The sequence below is a fragment of the Pristis pectinata genome, chromosome 34, assembly GCF_009764475.1.
Source record: "Pristis pectinata isolate sPriPec2 chromosome 34, sPriPec2.1.pri, whole genome shotgun sequence".
NCBI classification, from domain to species: Eukaryota; Metazoa; Chordata; class Chondrichthyes; order Rhinopristiformes; family Pristidae; genus Pristis; species Pristis pectinata.
In genome coordinates, this window is record NC_067438.1 from 3,551,133 (window position 1) to 3,567,234 (window position 16,102).

The following is a 16,102-nucleotide window of genomic DNA, read 5'->3' on the forward strand; positions in this document are numbered from 1 at the left end:
GAATACGTGCATTCTGTCCACAACGGCCATCTTACCCTTCCAGTTGTGGATGCTTCCCACTCCCACACTGACCTGTCTGACCTCGGTCTTCTCCATTGCTGTGGAGAGGCCAAAGAGCAAACCGGCAGAGCAATAGCACATTTTCCGCTTGGGGAGCATAAAAGACAATGGTATGATCAATGAATTTTCCATTTGCAGGTCACCCACACCTGCGGCCTTCCTCGACCTCATACGCTCACCCTCGCACATAGTATGTTTCTCCCTTTGTTCAGGGCCCCCTCCCCTTTCCCCACCTGCTTCTCTTTGCCCACTATCCCCTTCCCAGCTGGGTCCACATACCGCCTACCTGTCTCTGGTTGGGGAATTGCAAATGTTCACTCGCAGCCGGTACAGAAATTTCTTTACAGCCTAGTCCTGAGTGCTGAAGTCCTGCGTTGAGAGTATGATCGCTGGCCTTAAGTACCTCTGCCAGGGGAAACATCATTACTGCATCCACCCTGTCGAGGTCCAGAAGAATTCTGAACGTTTGAATGAAGTCTCCCCTCATTGGTTTTGAATCCTGGTTAACATGGATCGGAATGCTCAGTCTCTTCTCATAGGACACTCCACACATCCCTGCTGAGTTATTTTCCTCCCTCATTCATATTTAGGCTTGTTTAACGACATCTGCACCCGACTTAATACGACATGCGTTGACAAAAGCCCGAGAGCCTTCACCCTGCACTGTTGCAGCGATCGGATCGCAGTCACTGGACATGCCCGGAGAATGCAGCGTGCTTGGTGGACAGTCGCCGTACTGCAGGGGTCAGCACTAGGGAGTGCTGGGAGTTAACATGGCTTCGAAACCCCAGGACGAGTGTTGGACCGAGGAGACAATTTGTCCCATCTGCCTGGATTTCTTCACCGATCCGGTGTCACTGGAGTGTGGACACAACTTCTGTCGCTCCTGTTTCACACGGTATTGGGAAAGGGAAGCGAGAAACTCCTGCCCGGAATGTAGAGAGGTGTTTCAGGAAATAATCCTCAGAGCGAATCGGGCCTTAGCGAGACTAGCAGAGAAAGCTCGAAAACTGAAGCTGAACCCGACAGAGAAGGAAAGAAAACTTCACTGCGAGGAACATCAGGAAGAACTGAAGCTGTTTTGTGAAACTGACAAGAAACTGATCTGCTTGATTTGCAGAGATGCGCGGGAACACAAGTCTCATAACTTTATGCCGATTAGAGAAGCTGTTGAAATCTACAAGGTAAAAAGAATGGAGACACATTTGATCACCTTATTAACTTCAGGCATGTTAATTCTCTAACATTTTTTTCCCATGATCTTCTACCATTTACCAGGAACAGGTGAAATCTTCCCTGACATCGCTCACTGAGAGGAAATTGGCAATTCTCAAAATGGAACATCAACAGAAACAGAAAATCTCTGGGATTCGGGTAAAGTCTCGCCTTCTGATATTCTGTGATCTCAGTTCGTTTTGTTCCAGTTATTGCCTTATGTAAAACTATTCACATTTCATTCGGTAGGATCAGTCACGCAGTCTGGAGTCCCACATCTCATCCGAGTTCACTAAAATCCATCAGAGTCTCACTGAGAAAGAGCAGCGTTTAATCGGAGATCTCAGAAAACAAGAGGAAAGAACTGTAGATCTAATGGAGAGAAATCTTCGGGAGATTCAGAATAATTTAACTTCCATTGTGGAGGAACTCTCAATGTTGCAGAAACAGATGGAGCAGAAAGATGGAGTGATATTTCTGAAGGTGAGGAAGTATATTTCAGTTCAGTTCACTGGAAGTGGACGCAGACTTTGGTGATGCGTGAGAATGAGGAACAGTTTTTTTTTTATTCCTGTGATCTGTCTGCTGTTAACCAGAACAGGTGAGACAACTCCCTTCCCATCCTCCTGCTCACCCTCAGATAAACCTGTCCTAGCGGCAGAGTCCTTCCTGTTCGTAGCCCCTCTCACTTCTGGCCTCGTTCTTATAAATCTTCTCTGCACTTTCCCCTGTGCCTTTGTGTCCTCCCTGCTGTGTCAGCTTTCTGTCTGCCTGTCAGCAGCTGAAAGAATTTGTAATTGTCAGCTGTGCAAAACGTCCCAGGAGTAATTCCTGCTGCCTGGTGGAATTACGCAGTAAATCATGGACTCAGAATCGTAGAGAACAGCTCAGGCCCTTCAGCCCACTGCGATCTACGTTCATGCTGACTATCCAGTAGCCACCCAGACCAATCCCATCTACCAGCACTTGGTTTTTAGCCTTTGTACCAGCATGCCTTGGATCTCGTGAGCTGCTGACCGGTTTCTCATGTGATGCCTCATCAAAGGCCTCACTGAAGTCCATGTAACCTGCGTCAACCGCACTGACGTCATCAGTACATTTTTTTATATATTATAACAGTAAATTTCAGGTACCAAATTTGGCCAGTGTCTCTATAGTGATTTTTGTTTTGTTTATTTCAGGAAGAATCCTGTCGGAAGAGGAGGTAGGATATACTCTTAGCTGAAGCCCTTCAGAACTTTGTAATATTAACTCAGGAAATTGTCAACGTTCAATCAAACTGTTTAATATTTTCAGGGTTGGAGATGACCAGACACTTACAGTCTCGGATGGGGCTCTGCCGATGGAAGAATTCGCTGGACCTTTACCTTTCCCAGTGTGGCGGGAAATGCTCGATGACATTCATCCTGGTAAATATCATATAGATTTATTTATCATAGAAATCCACCTGTGCCAGTGATCTGATAGTAATCCTATGATTTGTCTCCTATTGTGGAAGCCCCGCTGTTTCCTGCTGGGCTAGAGCAGCTCCGCAAAATTCACCAGGTATTTCTTCAGGATCCCCAAAATGTCTCCCCCAAATCCTCGGTGAATTTTTCCCGAATTCTGCCAGTCAGCCTCTCTGCTGTATCCCTGTGTGTCAATTTCTCTTTAAGACCTGTCGCTGTTATAGTGAGTTGTGTCTGTTCATATTCATAACTAGGTGCCCAGTCCAGATAAGATGCAAAGATAAGTCCGAGTGCGTATCAAAATCTCAATAGACAGTACAACCTCTCCGCACTTAGCAGCACACTATTGCAATTGTGGGCGCTCACACGAACACACATTCTCTCTCTCTCTCTCTCTCTCTCTCTCTCTCTCTCTCTCTCTCTCTCTCTCTCTCTTTCTCTCTCTCTCTCTCTCCCTCGCTCGCTCTCTCACATCCAGCATTGGGTGGAGGTAAATACGCCCTTCACCCCTTCCTCCATCCCTTTCCTTCACAGACTCCTCAAGCTTCCTGCCACCCTGTCATCCCCACCTAGGAATCGGCCTCCAAAATAAATCACCTCTACCTAATTTCCCTCAGTGCCTCTCACCCTCTCGGTCGTATCGTCCACGGCCTCCCCTTCGCTGTTCCCAGGATCTCTCCCTCTCTCTGACCCTCCCCGTTTCCCTCTTTACTTCTCTCCCTGCCCCCTGTCGTCCCCACAGCCGCCGCCTCTCCACTCCTGCTCTGGAGCCCTGAAAGGGAACCATTGACGATATTCGATAAAAAGCATGAAATCGCGAAAGGCGAGGCGCAATTTGTGGAAAGGCCAGCAGCTGAGTTTTAACGATGAAAGGAGTATTGCCTGTCCAGCCTATGTAAACCCCGGGCAAGGATTGTGTCGGCCGCGCGACTGTCCCTAAGGCCGAGGGGCCTCTCCCCCGGTGCTGGGACTGCGCTGCCCGAGTCTCCCCCCGACCCCCGGGGACTCTCTAATTCTCTGCTTCTCCCCACAGTCTCTGTGACCCTGGATGTGGAAACGGAGCATCCGGTGCTTGACGTGTCTGAGGATCGGAAGAGTGTGAGATTGTCCCAGACCGGAAGGGATCTCCCCGACACCGGGAAGAGGTTCACAGTCCTGTCTTGTTTGCTGGGATCGGAGGGATTCACATCAGGGAGACATTACTGGGAGGTGGAGGTGGCGGGGAGTCAGTGGTGGGGTCTGGGAGTCGCCGCAGAGTCTGGAGAGGAGAAGGGAGAGGTCGAACTGATCCCGAAGAACGGATTCTGGATCATCGGGCGGGATGGTGACGGGTTCTATGTGAGCACGTCCCCTCGATCCCCTCTCCCTGCCGGTCCCATCCCCAGGAGGGTGGGAGTTTTTCTCAGTTACGAGTCCGGGACAGTTTCATTTTACAGCGCGGACACGAAGTCCCATCTCTACACCTTCACTGGGAATAAATTCACAGGAAAACTTTATCCTTTCTTCGGGACTGGGGATGCAAACCAGTGGCTGAGAATCTGCTCCGGTTCCGCTCCGGGTCTGTAACCGGGTCGGGTCCCAGGAACGGAGTCAGGAGGAATTCAGTGTAAATATAAACGTGCGGAGAGTGAACTAAACACGAATTGACGTTAGAACTGTCGACCCATTAATTTTAACGCGTTAACTGCATCCGTCAGCGGAACAGAAATACTTTTGTGAATATAGAAAGATTGAGACAATCGCCATTCCCGCGGGCTCCGCGGATTCAGCAGAAGCCTCGGGCGGCGGGTCCTGAGGTACCAGGGTCCCTCGGGTCCTAAAAACCGGTGAATCATTTCGAAGCCTACTTTCCGCAAACTAACATGAATAAACTCTTTTATTTAGTCCATCCGAACTTTGCAGCATGATTTAAAAGAAAACCTGCAGAGGTTAGAAATTTGTATTAAAAAGAGAAACACTCAGGCTGTCAGTCAGCATCAGTGGGAGGAGAAACAAAGTCAAAGTTTAAGTCCAGGATCCTTCATCAGAACTAGGGGAAAAACAAAACAAGTCACAATATTTTTATAGCTTCATAAAGTTATACAGCACGGAAACAGGCCCTTCGGCCCAATTGGTCCATGCCGACCAAGATGCCTCATCCAAGCTCATCGCATTTGCCAGCTTTTGGCCAATAACCTCTAAACCTTTCCAATCCATGGACCTGTTATTGTACCCGCCCCAACCACTTCCTTTGGCAGTTCATTCCACGTGCATACCACCCTTTCTGGAAAAGAAGTTCCCCAGAAGTTCCTACTAAATCTTTCCCCTCTCACCTTAAACCTGTGCCCTCTAGTTCTTCATTCCCGACCCTGGGGAAAAGGCTGAGTGCATTCACCCTATCCATGCCCCACGTGATTTATAGACCTCTATAAGATCACCTCTTAGTATTAATGCTCCAAGGAATAAACTCCTAGCCGGTCCAAACTCTCGCTATATCTCAGTCCCTCAATTCCTGGCCACATCCTTGTAAATCTTTCCTGCACTCTTTCCAGTTTAATGACATCTTTCCTACAGCAGGGCGACCAACACTGAACACAATACACCACGTGCAGTCTCAGCAGCGTCCTGTACAACCGCACTGTGACCTCCCAACTTTTATACTCAATGCCCTGACTTATGATTGCCGGTCCCCAAAACCTTCTCACCACCCTATCTACCTTTGATTCCACTTTCAGGAAACCATAGACTTGTACTCCAAGGTCCCTCTGTTCTGCAACATTCCCCAGGGCACTGCCATTCACTATGAAAGTTCCACTTAGATTTGACGTTCCAAAATGCAACACCTCGCACTTAGCAGAATTAAACTCCATTTGCCGTTCCTCGGACCACTTACTCAGCTGATCAGGATCCCCCTGTAATTCTTGATAAGTTTCTTCATTCTCCGCTATACCACCTATTTTAGTGTCATCTGCAATCTTACTCAACATGCCTTGTACATTCTCATCCAAGTCATTGAGACAGATGACAAACAGCAAAGGGCCCTGCACCGATCACTGAGTCACACCACTAGTCACGGGTCTGAGAAACCATCTTCCACCAGCGCCCTCTGCTTTTCCACCATCAAGCCATTTGTGTATCCAATTAGCCATCTCTCCCTGGATTCCATGCTTTCTAACCTTCCAACGCAGTCCCTTGTGGGACCTTATCAAATGCCTTACTGAAGTCCATATGAACCACATCTACCACCCTGCCCTTATCGACCTGCTTAGCTACATCATCAAAAAACACAATCAAACATGAAATGAAGCAGGAAGAGATTAATCAGATTGGTTCCAGGGTATTTGGGAAAATCCCACTGGACAGATTAAGCAGACCAGGGTTAATGCATGGGTGAGAACCAGAGGAGTCACTGTATCCATCAAAAAGACTGACCATTCAGGACTGAGATTGCAAAACGATTTCTTCACTCGGAGGGCACTTCACATAGGAGGGCTGTGGCGGCTCAGCTGATGAATATGCACAACACGGCGACTGATAGCAACAAACTAACTGCCCAGGTGAAGGGTCTCGACCAGCACCTTGGCTGTGAATTTCTCTCTACAGATCCTGCCTGACCCACTGAGTTGCTCCAGCAGATTGTTTGTTGCTCCAGATTCCAGCATCTGCAGTCTCCTGTGTCTCCACGGAGACTGGTAGATTTTTTTTGATAATGAACTTGATGTTACAGAGTGAGTACAAGAAAGTGGCGCTAAGTTAAAAAGAACAAACATGCTCTTATTGAACCCTGAAGCAGGAACGAGGAATGCCCTCTCCCTACTCGAGTTCCCATGTTCTGAAGAATAACGGGTGGACGAACCTGAGGACAATAAAGCGCCAGGGAAAAATGTGTAAACAATAGTTAAATGGAAAAATTGAGGAAGTTCTATTGAAATAATTAATCTGTCTGTACAGTACTGCAAACAATTTTCAAAATAAATCAGAGGATCTAAAAGCAATATAGCATGACATATTGCCAGATATAATTGGGGTGACTAAGCCTAGGCTACAGCAAAAAAAAACCTCCTGACTTCATCCCTGCATGGTCACCTGTAACGTAAGGTCCAACTCTCTCTTATTCTGGGTCCGTGTGTAGAAATGGTTTCCATCTGCCTGTTCCTTCAACTGTTCAGCCCCTGAGAATAGGTACACTAGGATAAATTCCCCACTTCCCGCCCGGCCTGACACTGATCATCAGGCAGCTTCCAAAACAGCAGCTCGATCCACAAGGTCGGTTGGCAGGAAGCTTTTGCACCTGTGTCCAGGATGGTGAGTGGCGCTGTGGCAACGTCTGTGGAGAGAGAAGCAGAGCTAATATTTAGGTCAATAATATTTCATTGGTTCTAGAAAAGTCGGGAAGCATGTTTTACAATTTTCCGGGTGACATAAATGCTGCTGGAACTGCTCAGTCTCTTCTCATGGGATACTCCACACATCCCTGCTGAGTTATTTTCCTCCCTCATTCATATTTAGGCTTGCTTAATGACATCGGAACCCGACTCAATGCGACGCTCGTTGGCAAAAGTACTAGAACCTTCACCCTGCACTGTTGCAGCGAACGGATCGTAGTCAAGGGATATTCCCGCAGACTGCAGCGCGCTTGGTGGACAGTCGCAGTACTGCAGGGGTCAGCAGCTCCCTGAAAGTGAAAGCAATTTCGACCAGGAAGTGTTGCGAGTTAACATGGCTTCCAAAGACCATGACGAAAGTTGGACCGAGGAGACAATTTGTCCCATCTGCCTGGATTTCTTCACTGATCCGGTGTCACTGGAGTGTGGACACAACTTCTGCCGCTCCTGTATCACACGGTGTTGGGAAAGGACGGGGAAACACTCCTGCCCGGAATGTAGAAAGCAGATTCAGGATATAATCCTCAGAGCGAATCGGGCCTTAGCGAGACTGGCAGAGAAAGCTCGAAAACTGAAGCTGAACCAGACAGGGAAGGAAAGTAAACTTCACTGTGAGGAACATCAGGAAGAACTGAAGCTGTTTTGTGAAACGGACAAGAAATTGATCTGTGTGATTTGTGCCGGTGCGCGGGAACACAGAGAGCACCGCTTCTTGCCGATTAAAGAAGCTGTTGAATTCTACAAGGTAAAAAAATGGAGACACATTTGATCAGCCAATTAATATCATGAATTTCAATCCTCTAACATTTTTGTTCCATGATCTTCTACCGTATCCCAGGAACAGGTGAAATCTTCCCTGACATCGCTCACTGAGAGGAAATTTGCAATTCTCAAAATGGAACAGCAGCAGAAACAGAAAATCTCTGGGATTCGGGTAAAGTCTCGCCTTCTGACATTCTGCGATCTCAGTTAGTTTTGTTCCAGTATTGCCTTATGTAAAACTATTCACATTTCATTCGGTAGGATCAGTCACGCAGTCTGGAGTCCCACATCTCATCCGAGTTCACTAAAATCCATCAGAGTCTCACGGAGAAAGAGCAGCGTTTAATCGGAGATATCAGAAAACGAGAAGAAAGAGTTCTAGATCCAATGAAGAGAAATCTACTGGAGATTCAGAAGAATTTAACTTCCATTGAGGAGGAAATCTCAATGTTGCAGAAACAGATGGAGCAGAAAGATGGAGTGATATTTCTGAAGGTGAGGAAGTATATTTCAGTTCAGTTCACTGTAAGTGGACGCAGACATTGGTGATGGGTGAGAATAAGGAACAGTTTTTATTATTCTTATGCTCTGTCTGCTGTTAACCAGAACAGGTGAGACAACTTCCTTCCCATCCTCCTGCCCACCCTCAGATAAACCTGTCCCAGCCGGCAGAGTCCTTCCTGTTCGTTGCCCCTCTCACTTCAGGCCTCGTTCTTATAAATCTTCTCTGCACTTTCCCCTGTGCCTTTGTGTCCTCTCTGCTGTGTCAGCTTTCTGTCTGCGTGTCAGCAGCTGAAAGAATTTGTAATTGTCAACTGTGCAGAACTTCTCGGGAATAACTCCTGCTGCCTGGAGAAATTACACAGTAAGTCATGGAGTCATAGAATCGCAGAGAACAGCTCAGGCACTTCAGCCCACGAGAATCTACGATCGTGCTGAATAACAGGTAGCCACCCAGACGAATGCTATTGACCAGCACTTTGTTTTTAGCCCTCGCTGGCTTTGTCATTCACGATCTGGTCTGGAGACTTCTTGAGCAGTGAGGGATTACCTGTCAGTAAACATAGAGCGATACAATTATAGAACACAACTCAGGCCCTTCGGCCCACTATGTCCATGCTGACCATCAAACACGCATCCAGAAGAATCCCAATTCCAAACACATTATCTGTGGCGTTCTGTTCCATAGCCATTCAGCAGCTTGAACAGATACGTCTTACATGTACTCCGAGTGCCTCTCTCCATTATCCCTCAAGCAGAACATTCAAGGTGCAATAAAATATCCTCCTCAGATCCCCTCTGAACCTCTTGCATCTTCACCAAAAATATTGCCACTAGTATTAGACATTGTAAAGAAGAAGAGTTTCTGCCAGAAATCAAGTCATTACTAATGTTACATCTCTCTCTCAGGTCACCCCACACCCAACCTCCTCGTACACAAACAACAACAAAGACAACTAATCCCATCTTTTCTCAAAACGGAATCTCTGTATCCCAGGCAACATCCTGGTGAATCTCCTCCCCGCACCATCTCCAGGTGAAATGCACCCTTCCTATACTGTGATAACCAGAACTGCTCACAATCCTCCAGATGTGGCTTATTGAACGTTTTATAAAGTTTCACCACGACCTCCCATCTGCTGTAATCTCTGCCACAGCCAATGACACAGTATCCCATGTGCTTTGTTCAGTAACAAAGTAGAGCAATCTTTGGACTCGTGGAGCAAGCTCCCTCTGTTCCTCATTGCTCACGAAGGCCCTAGAGTTCATTGTGTTGGTTTTCCCGTCGTTCATACTGGAGTAAAATCTATCCACCATCACTCTATCCATCCGACCAACTCATCAATATCATGCTGCATCCTCCTCGCTGTCAACAATACAAGTTTTGTTTTATACAACAAGGGGAACCGGGAGAATCCAGGTGATAGAGTTCGTGGAACGAAGATTTCTGAACTACAAATAATACTTACTACATTTGGAAAAAATATTAATCTATATAACAAAAAATTGTCACAGGTTTCCAAACCTAAAAAACATCCCTTATTTTCCTTTTGATGAACCCATTACACTTTCAAACATCACCCACAACCTCCAATAACTGAGCCAATTTTGGACAAAATTTACCAGCATGTCTTGGATCTCGTGAGCTGCTGGACCGGTTTCTCATGTGATGCCTCATCAAAGGCCTCACTGAAGTCCATGTAAACTATATCAACCACACTGACAGCATAAGTACATTTTGTATATAATATTATAACATTACATTTCATGTACCAAATTTGGCCAGTGTCTCTATTGTGATTTTTGTTTTGTTTATTTCAGGAAGAATCCTGTCGGAAGAGGAGGTAGGATATACTCTTAGCTGAAGCCCTTCAGAACTTTGTAACATTAACTCAGGAAATTGTCAACGTTCAATTAAACTGTTTACTATTTTCAGGGTTGGAGATGACCAGACACGTACAGTCACGGATGGGGCTCTGCCGATGGAAGAATTCGCAGGACGTTTACCTTTCCCAGTGTGGCGGGAAATGTTCGATGACATTCATCCTGGTAAATATCGTATAGATTTATTTATCATAGAAATCCACCTGTGCCAGTGATCTGATGGTAATCCTATGATTTGTCTCCCATTGTGGAAGCCTCGCTGTTTCCTGCTGGGCTGAGAACAGCTCCCCAAAATTCACCAGGCATTTCTTCAGGATCCCCAGAATGTCTCCCTCAAATCCTCAGTGAATTTTCCGAAGTTTTCTCAGTCAGCCTCTCTGCTGGATCCCTGTGTGTCAATTTCTCTTTAAGAACTCTCGCTGTTGTCGAGAGTTGTGTCTGATCCTATTCATAACTAGGTGCCCAGTCTAGATAAGATGCAAAGATAAGTCCGAGCGCTTATCAAAATCTCAATAGCCAGTACAACCTCTCTGCTTCTAGCCGCACTCTATTGCAATTGTGGGCGCTCACACGGACACACATTCTCTCTCTCTGCCTCTCTCTCTGTCTCTCTCTCTCCCTCTCTCCCCCCCCCCCCCCCCTCTCTCTCTCTCTCTGTCACTCACATCCAGCATTGGGTGGAGGTAAATACGCCCTACATCGCTTCCTCGGACACTCCCTGTTTCTCTCGTTACTTCTCTCCCTGCCCTCTGTCCTCTACCACAGCCGGCGCCTCTTCACTCCTGCTCTCAAGCCCAAAAATAAATCATTGACGATATTCCAAATAAAAGCATGAAATCCTGAAAGGCGAGGCGCAATCTGTGGAAAGACGAACAGCTGAGGTTAAACGTCGAAAGGAGCATTTCTTGTCCATCCGATGTAAACCCCGGGAAAGTGTTGTGTCGGACGGCATACTGTGCCTGAGGCCGAGCGGCCTCTCCCCGGTCGCCGGACTGCGCTGCCCGAGTCTCCCTCCGACCCCCGGCGACTCTCTAATTCCTCTGCTTCTCCGCCCAGTCTCTGTGACCCTGGATGTGGAATCGGCGTACCCGTGGCTGGAGGTGTCTGAGGATCGGAAGAGTGTGAGACGGACACGGACACGGAGGGACGTCCCCGACACCGGGAGCAGGTTCAGATTCAGGTCCTGTGTGATGGGATCGGAGGGATTCACATCGGGGAGACATTACTGGGAGGTGGAGGTGGCGGGGAATCAGATCTGGAGGCTGGGAGTCGCCGCAGAGTCTGTGGAGAGGAAGGGAGGGACCGAACTGATCCCGGAGACCGGATTATGGATCATCTGGCGGGATAGTGACGAGTTTTATGTGAACACCCCGCGCCGATCCCCTCTCCCTGCCGGTCCCATCCCCGGGAGGGTGGGAGTTTATCTCAGTTACGAGTCCGGGACAGTGTCATTTTACAGCGCGGACACCAATTCCCATCTCCACACCTTCACTGGGAATAAATTCACGGAGAAACTTTATCCTTTTTTCTGGACTTGGGATGAAAACAAGTGGCTGAGAATCTGCTCCGGGTCCGCTCCGGGTCTGTAACCGGGTCGGGTCCCGGGACCAGTGTCAGGAGGAAGTCAGTGTAAATATAAATGTATGGAGAGTGAAATGAACACGAATTGACATTAGAACTGTCGACCCATTAATTTTCACGCGTTAACCGCATCCGTCAGCGGAACAGAAATACTTTTGTGAAAATACAAAGGTTGAAACAATCGCCATTCCCGCGGGCTCCGCGGATTCAGCAGCTGCCTCGGGCGGCGGGTCCAGAGGTCCCCGGTTGCCCCGGGTTCTCAAGATGGTTTATGTTTTCGAAGCCCACTTTCCGCAAACTAACATGAATAAACTCTTTCACTTGGTCCATCCGAACGTTGCAGCATGATTTTGAAAAAAAAACCTGTAGGGGTTGGAAATCTGTATTAAAAAGAGAAATACAGATGCCTGCCTGTCGTTAATGGACTAACAGCTATTTGCCGTTGCTCCTACCCTATCTAACCCTTAGAAAAAAGTTAAACGCGATATTACTTTACTACGACTTCAATGAGTGCTAAAGGTATTAAAACTGATAAGGAACATGATCCTCCTGTATCCTTGGAATCTGTTTTCGAATTGCTTCGAAAACACATAGATGATTCCTCCGAATAGTTTTGACAGCTTAATTCCACGTTGGATTCTATTTAAGAAACCTTAGACGATCATGATAAACGAATTGAAGTGTATGAAGTGACTCTTTCCATTTTGGATGGGAAAATTGATGAATTAGAAAAGCTTTGAAAATAGCAATCAAAGTCCAACGAAAAATTAATGCAGAAGTCATCGACTTAGGTAACAGAAGAAACAATCTACGTATCCTGGGTCTTAAAGAATCGGTCGAAGTTAACCTTTGCAAACCTTTTGGCTCAATTATTTCCTAACTTTTTAAAATCTCCACCTAAGGTCGATCGAGCACACAGATGCCCGCTGTATAAACCTCCTATTGGAGACAGACCCAGGTCAGTTATTATCTGCCAACATGACTTTCAAATTAAAGAGCTTCTAATTCGTGACTCCGGTCGAAGAGGAATGATTAACTACCAAGAATACAAAATCAGATATTTTTGAAGATTTTTCACTTGAGGTTCTGAATGAACATGTTAAATTCAAAAAGGTCATGTTGGAACTTTTCAACAAAGGCTTCAAGCCTTCTCTTCATCACCCTGCAAGGCTCAGAATTATTCTGAAAAATGGTTCGCAGAAGTGGTTTCGTTGAGTTGAAGAAGCTCAAGGTTTTTTTGGAATTTGAAGACTAACTGACGACGTACTTTTCTGCATGAACATTTATCACTTTTACTCTCGGTCACCCCTGGAAGCTACGGCTTTTTAAAAATCTTTTAGTGTCTTACTAAGAGAATAAGGTCTTAATGAGCTAATACCTTGAACGTCCATGTATTTCCATTTTTGTTCTTTTTTTTTGACATGTTACTTTATACACACACACACACACACAAAGATTTCTTTTATTAACAAGACTTAATACGGATACTTATCATTTTATAATTTTAAAACTGTTTTTTTTTTCAATTTACTGTTTTGACTGGGTTGGAATTGCCTAACCTTGAAACATAGGGAGCAAGGTTTGTTTGGGTAAACCTGCTGTCTGTAGGATTAGCCGCCGGCTGTCTGTTGGTCGGCTTTCTGTCTTTGGGTGGTGGGAGGGGGGAAGGGTTCTCTCTTTGGAAGTTGTTTTGGGCTCTCAGCCAAGTCTGTTGCTTGGTTACCTTATCTGTAAGTTTGCCGTCTGGTTTGAATTTACATTCTTGTATGGTTTGTTTGTTAACCTTTCTTTTTAATTGCACTTAAACAATATTAAAAATGGATCAAGTTATTAATTTACTTAGTTTTAAAGTGAAAGGGTTAAATCACCCCGTGAAACGAAATAAGATTTTTGCCTATATTAAAAAATTCAAGGTCCCTATTATTTTCTTACAAGAAACTCATATACGTAATTGTGATAACTCACGCTTTTTTCGTCGATGGAGAGGGTGGCAATTTCATTCCGCTTTTTGAGCTAAATCTAGGGGGGTTTCAATTTTTGTAGATAATACAGTTTCATTTGTTCAACACAAGGTAATATCTAATACCAATGGTCGTTTTTTTTTTATAGTATCAGGAAAGTTAGACAATCGATTAATGGTATTTGCCAATATTTACGCCCCGAATATGGATGGCCCGGGATTTTTTGAACGATTTTTTTGCACTCTTGCCAGATTTGAACCTTTCTTCTTTGCTTTTAGTGGGAGACTTCAATTGTTGGTTAGATTCAAGGTTAGATAGGTCATCTACTAAACCAGCTGCTCCTAATAAATCAGTTTTATTTCTTCAATCATTTTTAATGATATTTGGTGTTACTGATGCTTGGGGTTGTTTACATCCAGAAGATGGGGAATATTCATTTTTTTCTCATGTCCACCATATGTATTCCAGGATTGACAATTTTTTTATTGATAGCCAAATAATTCCATCAGTTCTATCCTGTGAATATAAAGAGATTGCTCTTTCAGACCATGCTCCTGTGTTTTTATCTTTAAACCTCCCTGGACTCCCTCAAACAAACAGATTTTGGCGTTTTAATCTGACTTTATTATCTGACAAAGACTTTTTATATTTTTTGGAGAAACATATTGTTCTTTTTCAAAGAGAATACGCTGGAAGAGACTTCCAGTCATTATATGGGATGCTTTTAAGGCCTTTATTAGAAGACAAATTATCTCTTATATGGCAAGCGTTAAGAAAAAAGCTAACAGAGAGAGAATTGATATAGCTAATCAGTTGAAACTACTAGACCAAAAATATGCTTTGGATCCAGGTCCTGCTTTATACAAAAGGCGTGTTGAAATTAAAACTAAATATGATCTCCTTTTAACATATCCAATAGAAAATAAACTTTTAAAAGATACAAGTCAATTTTATAATCAAGGAGACAAAACAGGTCAATTACTGGCTAACCAATTAAAAACTGTTGCCAGATAGCAAATTAAAGAAATTTGCAAAGCTAATGGTGAGAGGACAACTGATAATTTAGAAGTAAACGATACCTTTAGAGAATTTTATTCTAAACTTTATAGTGCAGATTCTCCTAAAGATGATACCATAATGTATAATTTCTTCGACCAAATAAACATTTCCACACTCTCTGCTGATAACCGAAAAGAGTTGGACCAATCTATTACTTATGAGGAAATCGCCGAGGTTGTACGTTCATTGCACTCTGGAAGGACTCCGGGTCCTGATGGATTTCCTGGAGAATTTTATAAGGCCTTTTCCTCATTGCTTATACCTCATCTATGTTCTGTTTTTTCGGATTCTTTTAAATTGGGTAGACTGCCACAATCTTTTTATGAAGCTTCCATTTCACTTATTCTTATGTTACGGACTCGGTGAATGTCCCTTTAAGATAGAGTTATAAGTGTATGTGTGTGTGTGTGTGTGTGTGTGTGTGGCGTGCATACATCAACAGAAGATAAAGGACGTAATGACGTTGTTGGAGAAGTGAGTCGAAGTCGAAGAGGGAGAAAAATGGAGAGAGACACCAGCCTGCTAGTTTCTCTATCGATGGATGAGAAACAATAGCTGTGTCTGCCACTGAAATCCACGTATGGAAATTGGAAGTAATCCGGTGGAGTTCACTTTGTTGCTGACCTGTAGAAGGAAAAAGGTATTTGTGTGGACGATCACGATTCGGATGCTTTTTGGGGTGAGGAAGTCACTACCGAGTAAACACTGAAGTGTCGTTTGGGTTCCATCGTGGAACATTTGGATTTCGTAATTACTCTCTCTATGTTCTCTACATCTACGTTTTATCTTCAGACAACAGTGGTTGCTGAAGAAGCCTCTGCTCATGTTTCACCTTATGGCTTGCCGAACTGAACTTTAAGAACCATTTCTGCACTTGGAGTTTGGACTTTGCCACAAACACACGAAGAGTTTAGTTTTTGGGGTTAATGTTCAAGGTTTAACATTTTTAATTCTAACATACTAACATTTTTACTTTTATTTTTCGTATTATCGTAAGTAGTGATTAATAAAATAGTTTTTAACACTGAATTATGACTCAGTGTGTTTCTTTTGTTGCTGGTTCGTAACACTTAAGAAAAATACGAACCCAACGGAATGTTCTTCGTACAGACCAATTTCTTTACTTAACGTTGATATTAACATTTTATCTAAAGTTTTGGCTAGTGGACTGGGAAATATTTTACAATCAATTATATCTGATGATGACTGGTTTTATTAAAAATCGCTATTCCCATTTTAATATTCGTCGTTTATTGAATATTATCTA

The 16,102-nt window shown here is 44.6% G+C and overlaps 2 protein-coding genes across 2 annotated transcripts; both read left to right on the top strand.

The window, feature by feature from the left end:
- The first annotated feature begins 833 nt into the window (after window positions 1-833).
- On the top strand, window positions 834-4,570 carry LOC127585822 (zinc-binding protein A33-like). Its single transcript, XM_052043520.1, has 6 exons — window positions 834-1,244; window positions 1,339-1,434; window positions 1,525-1,758; window positions 2,457-2,479; window positions 2,572-2,684; window positions 3,757-4,570. Exons 1-6 carry the CDS (start codon window positions 834-836, stop codon window positions 4,287-4,289), a joined length of 1,410 nt encoding a protein of 469 aa, XP_051899480.1. The 3' UTR covers window positions 4,290-4,570.
- A 2,851-nt stretch (window positions 4,571-7,421) lies between these two features.
- On the top strand, window positions 7,422-15,864 carry LOC127585823 (zinc-binding protein A33-like). The gene is made up of 6 exons (XM_052043521.1): window positions 7,422-7,832; window positions 7,926-8,021; window positions 8,111-8,344; window positions 10,172-10,194; window positions 10,287-10,399; window positions 11,291-15,864. Exons 1-6 carry the CDS (start codon window positions 7,422-7,424, stop codon window positions 11,821-11,823), a joined length of 1,410 nt encoding a protein of 469 aa, XP_051899481.1. The 3' UTR covers window positions 11,824-15,864.
- The last annotated feature ends 238 nt before the right edge of the window (window positions 15,865-16,102 follow it).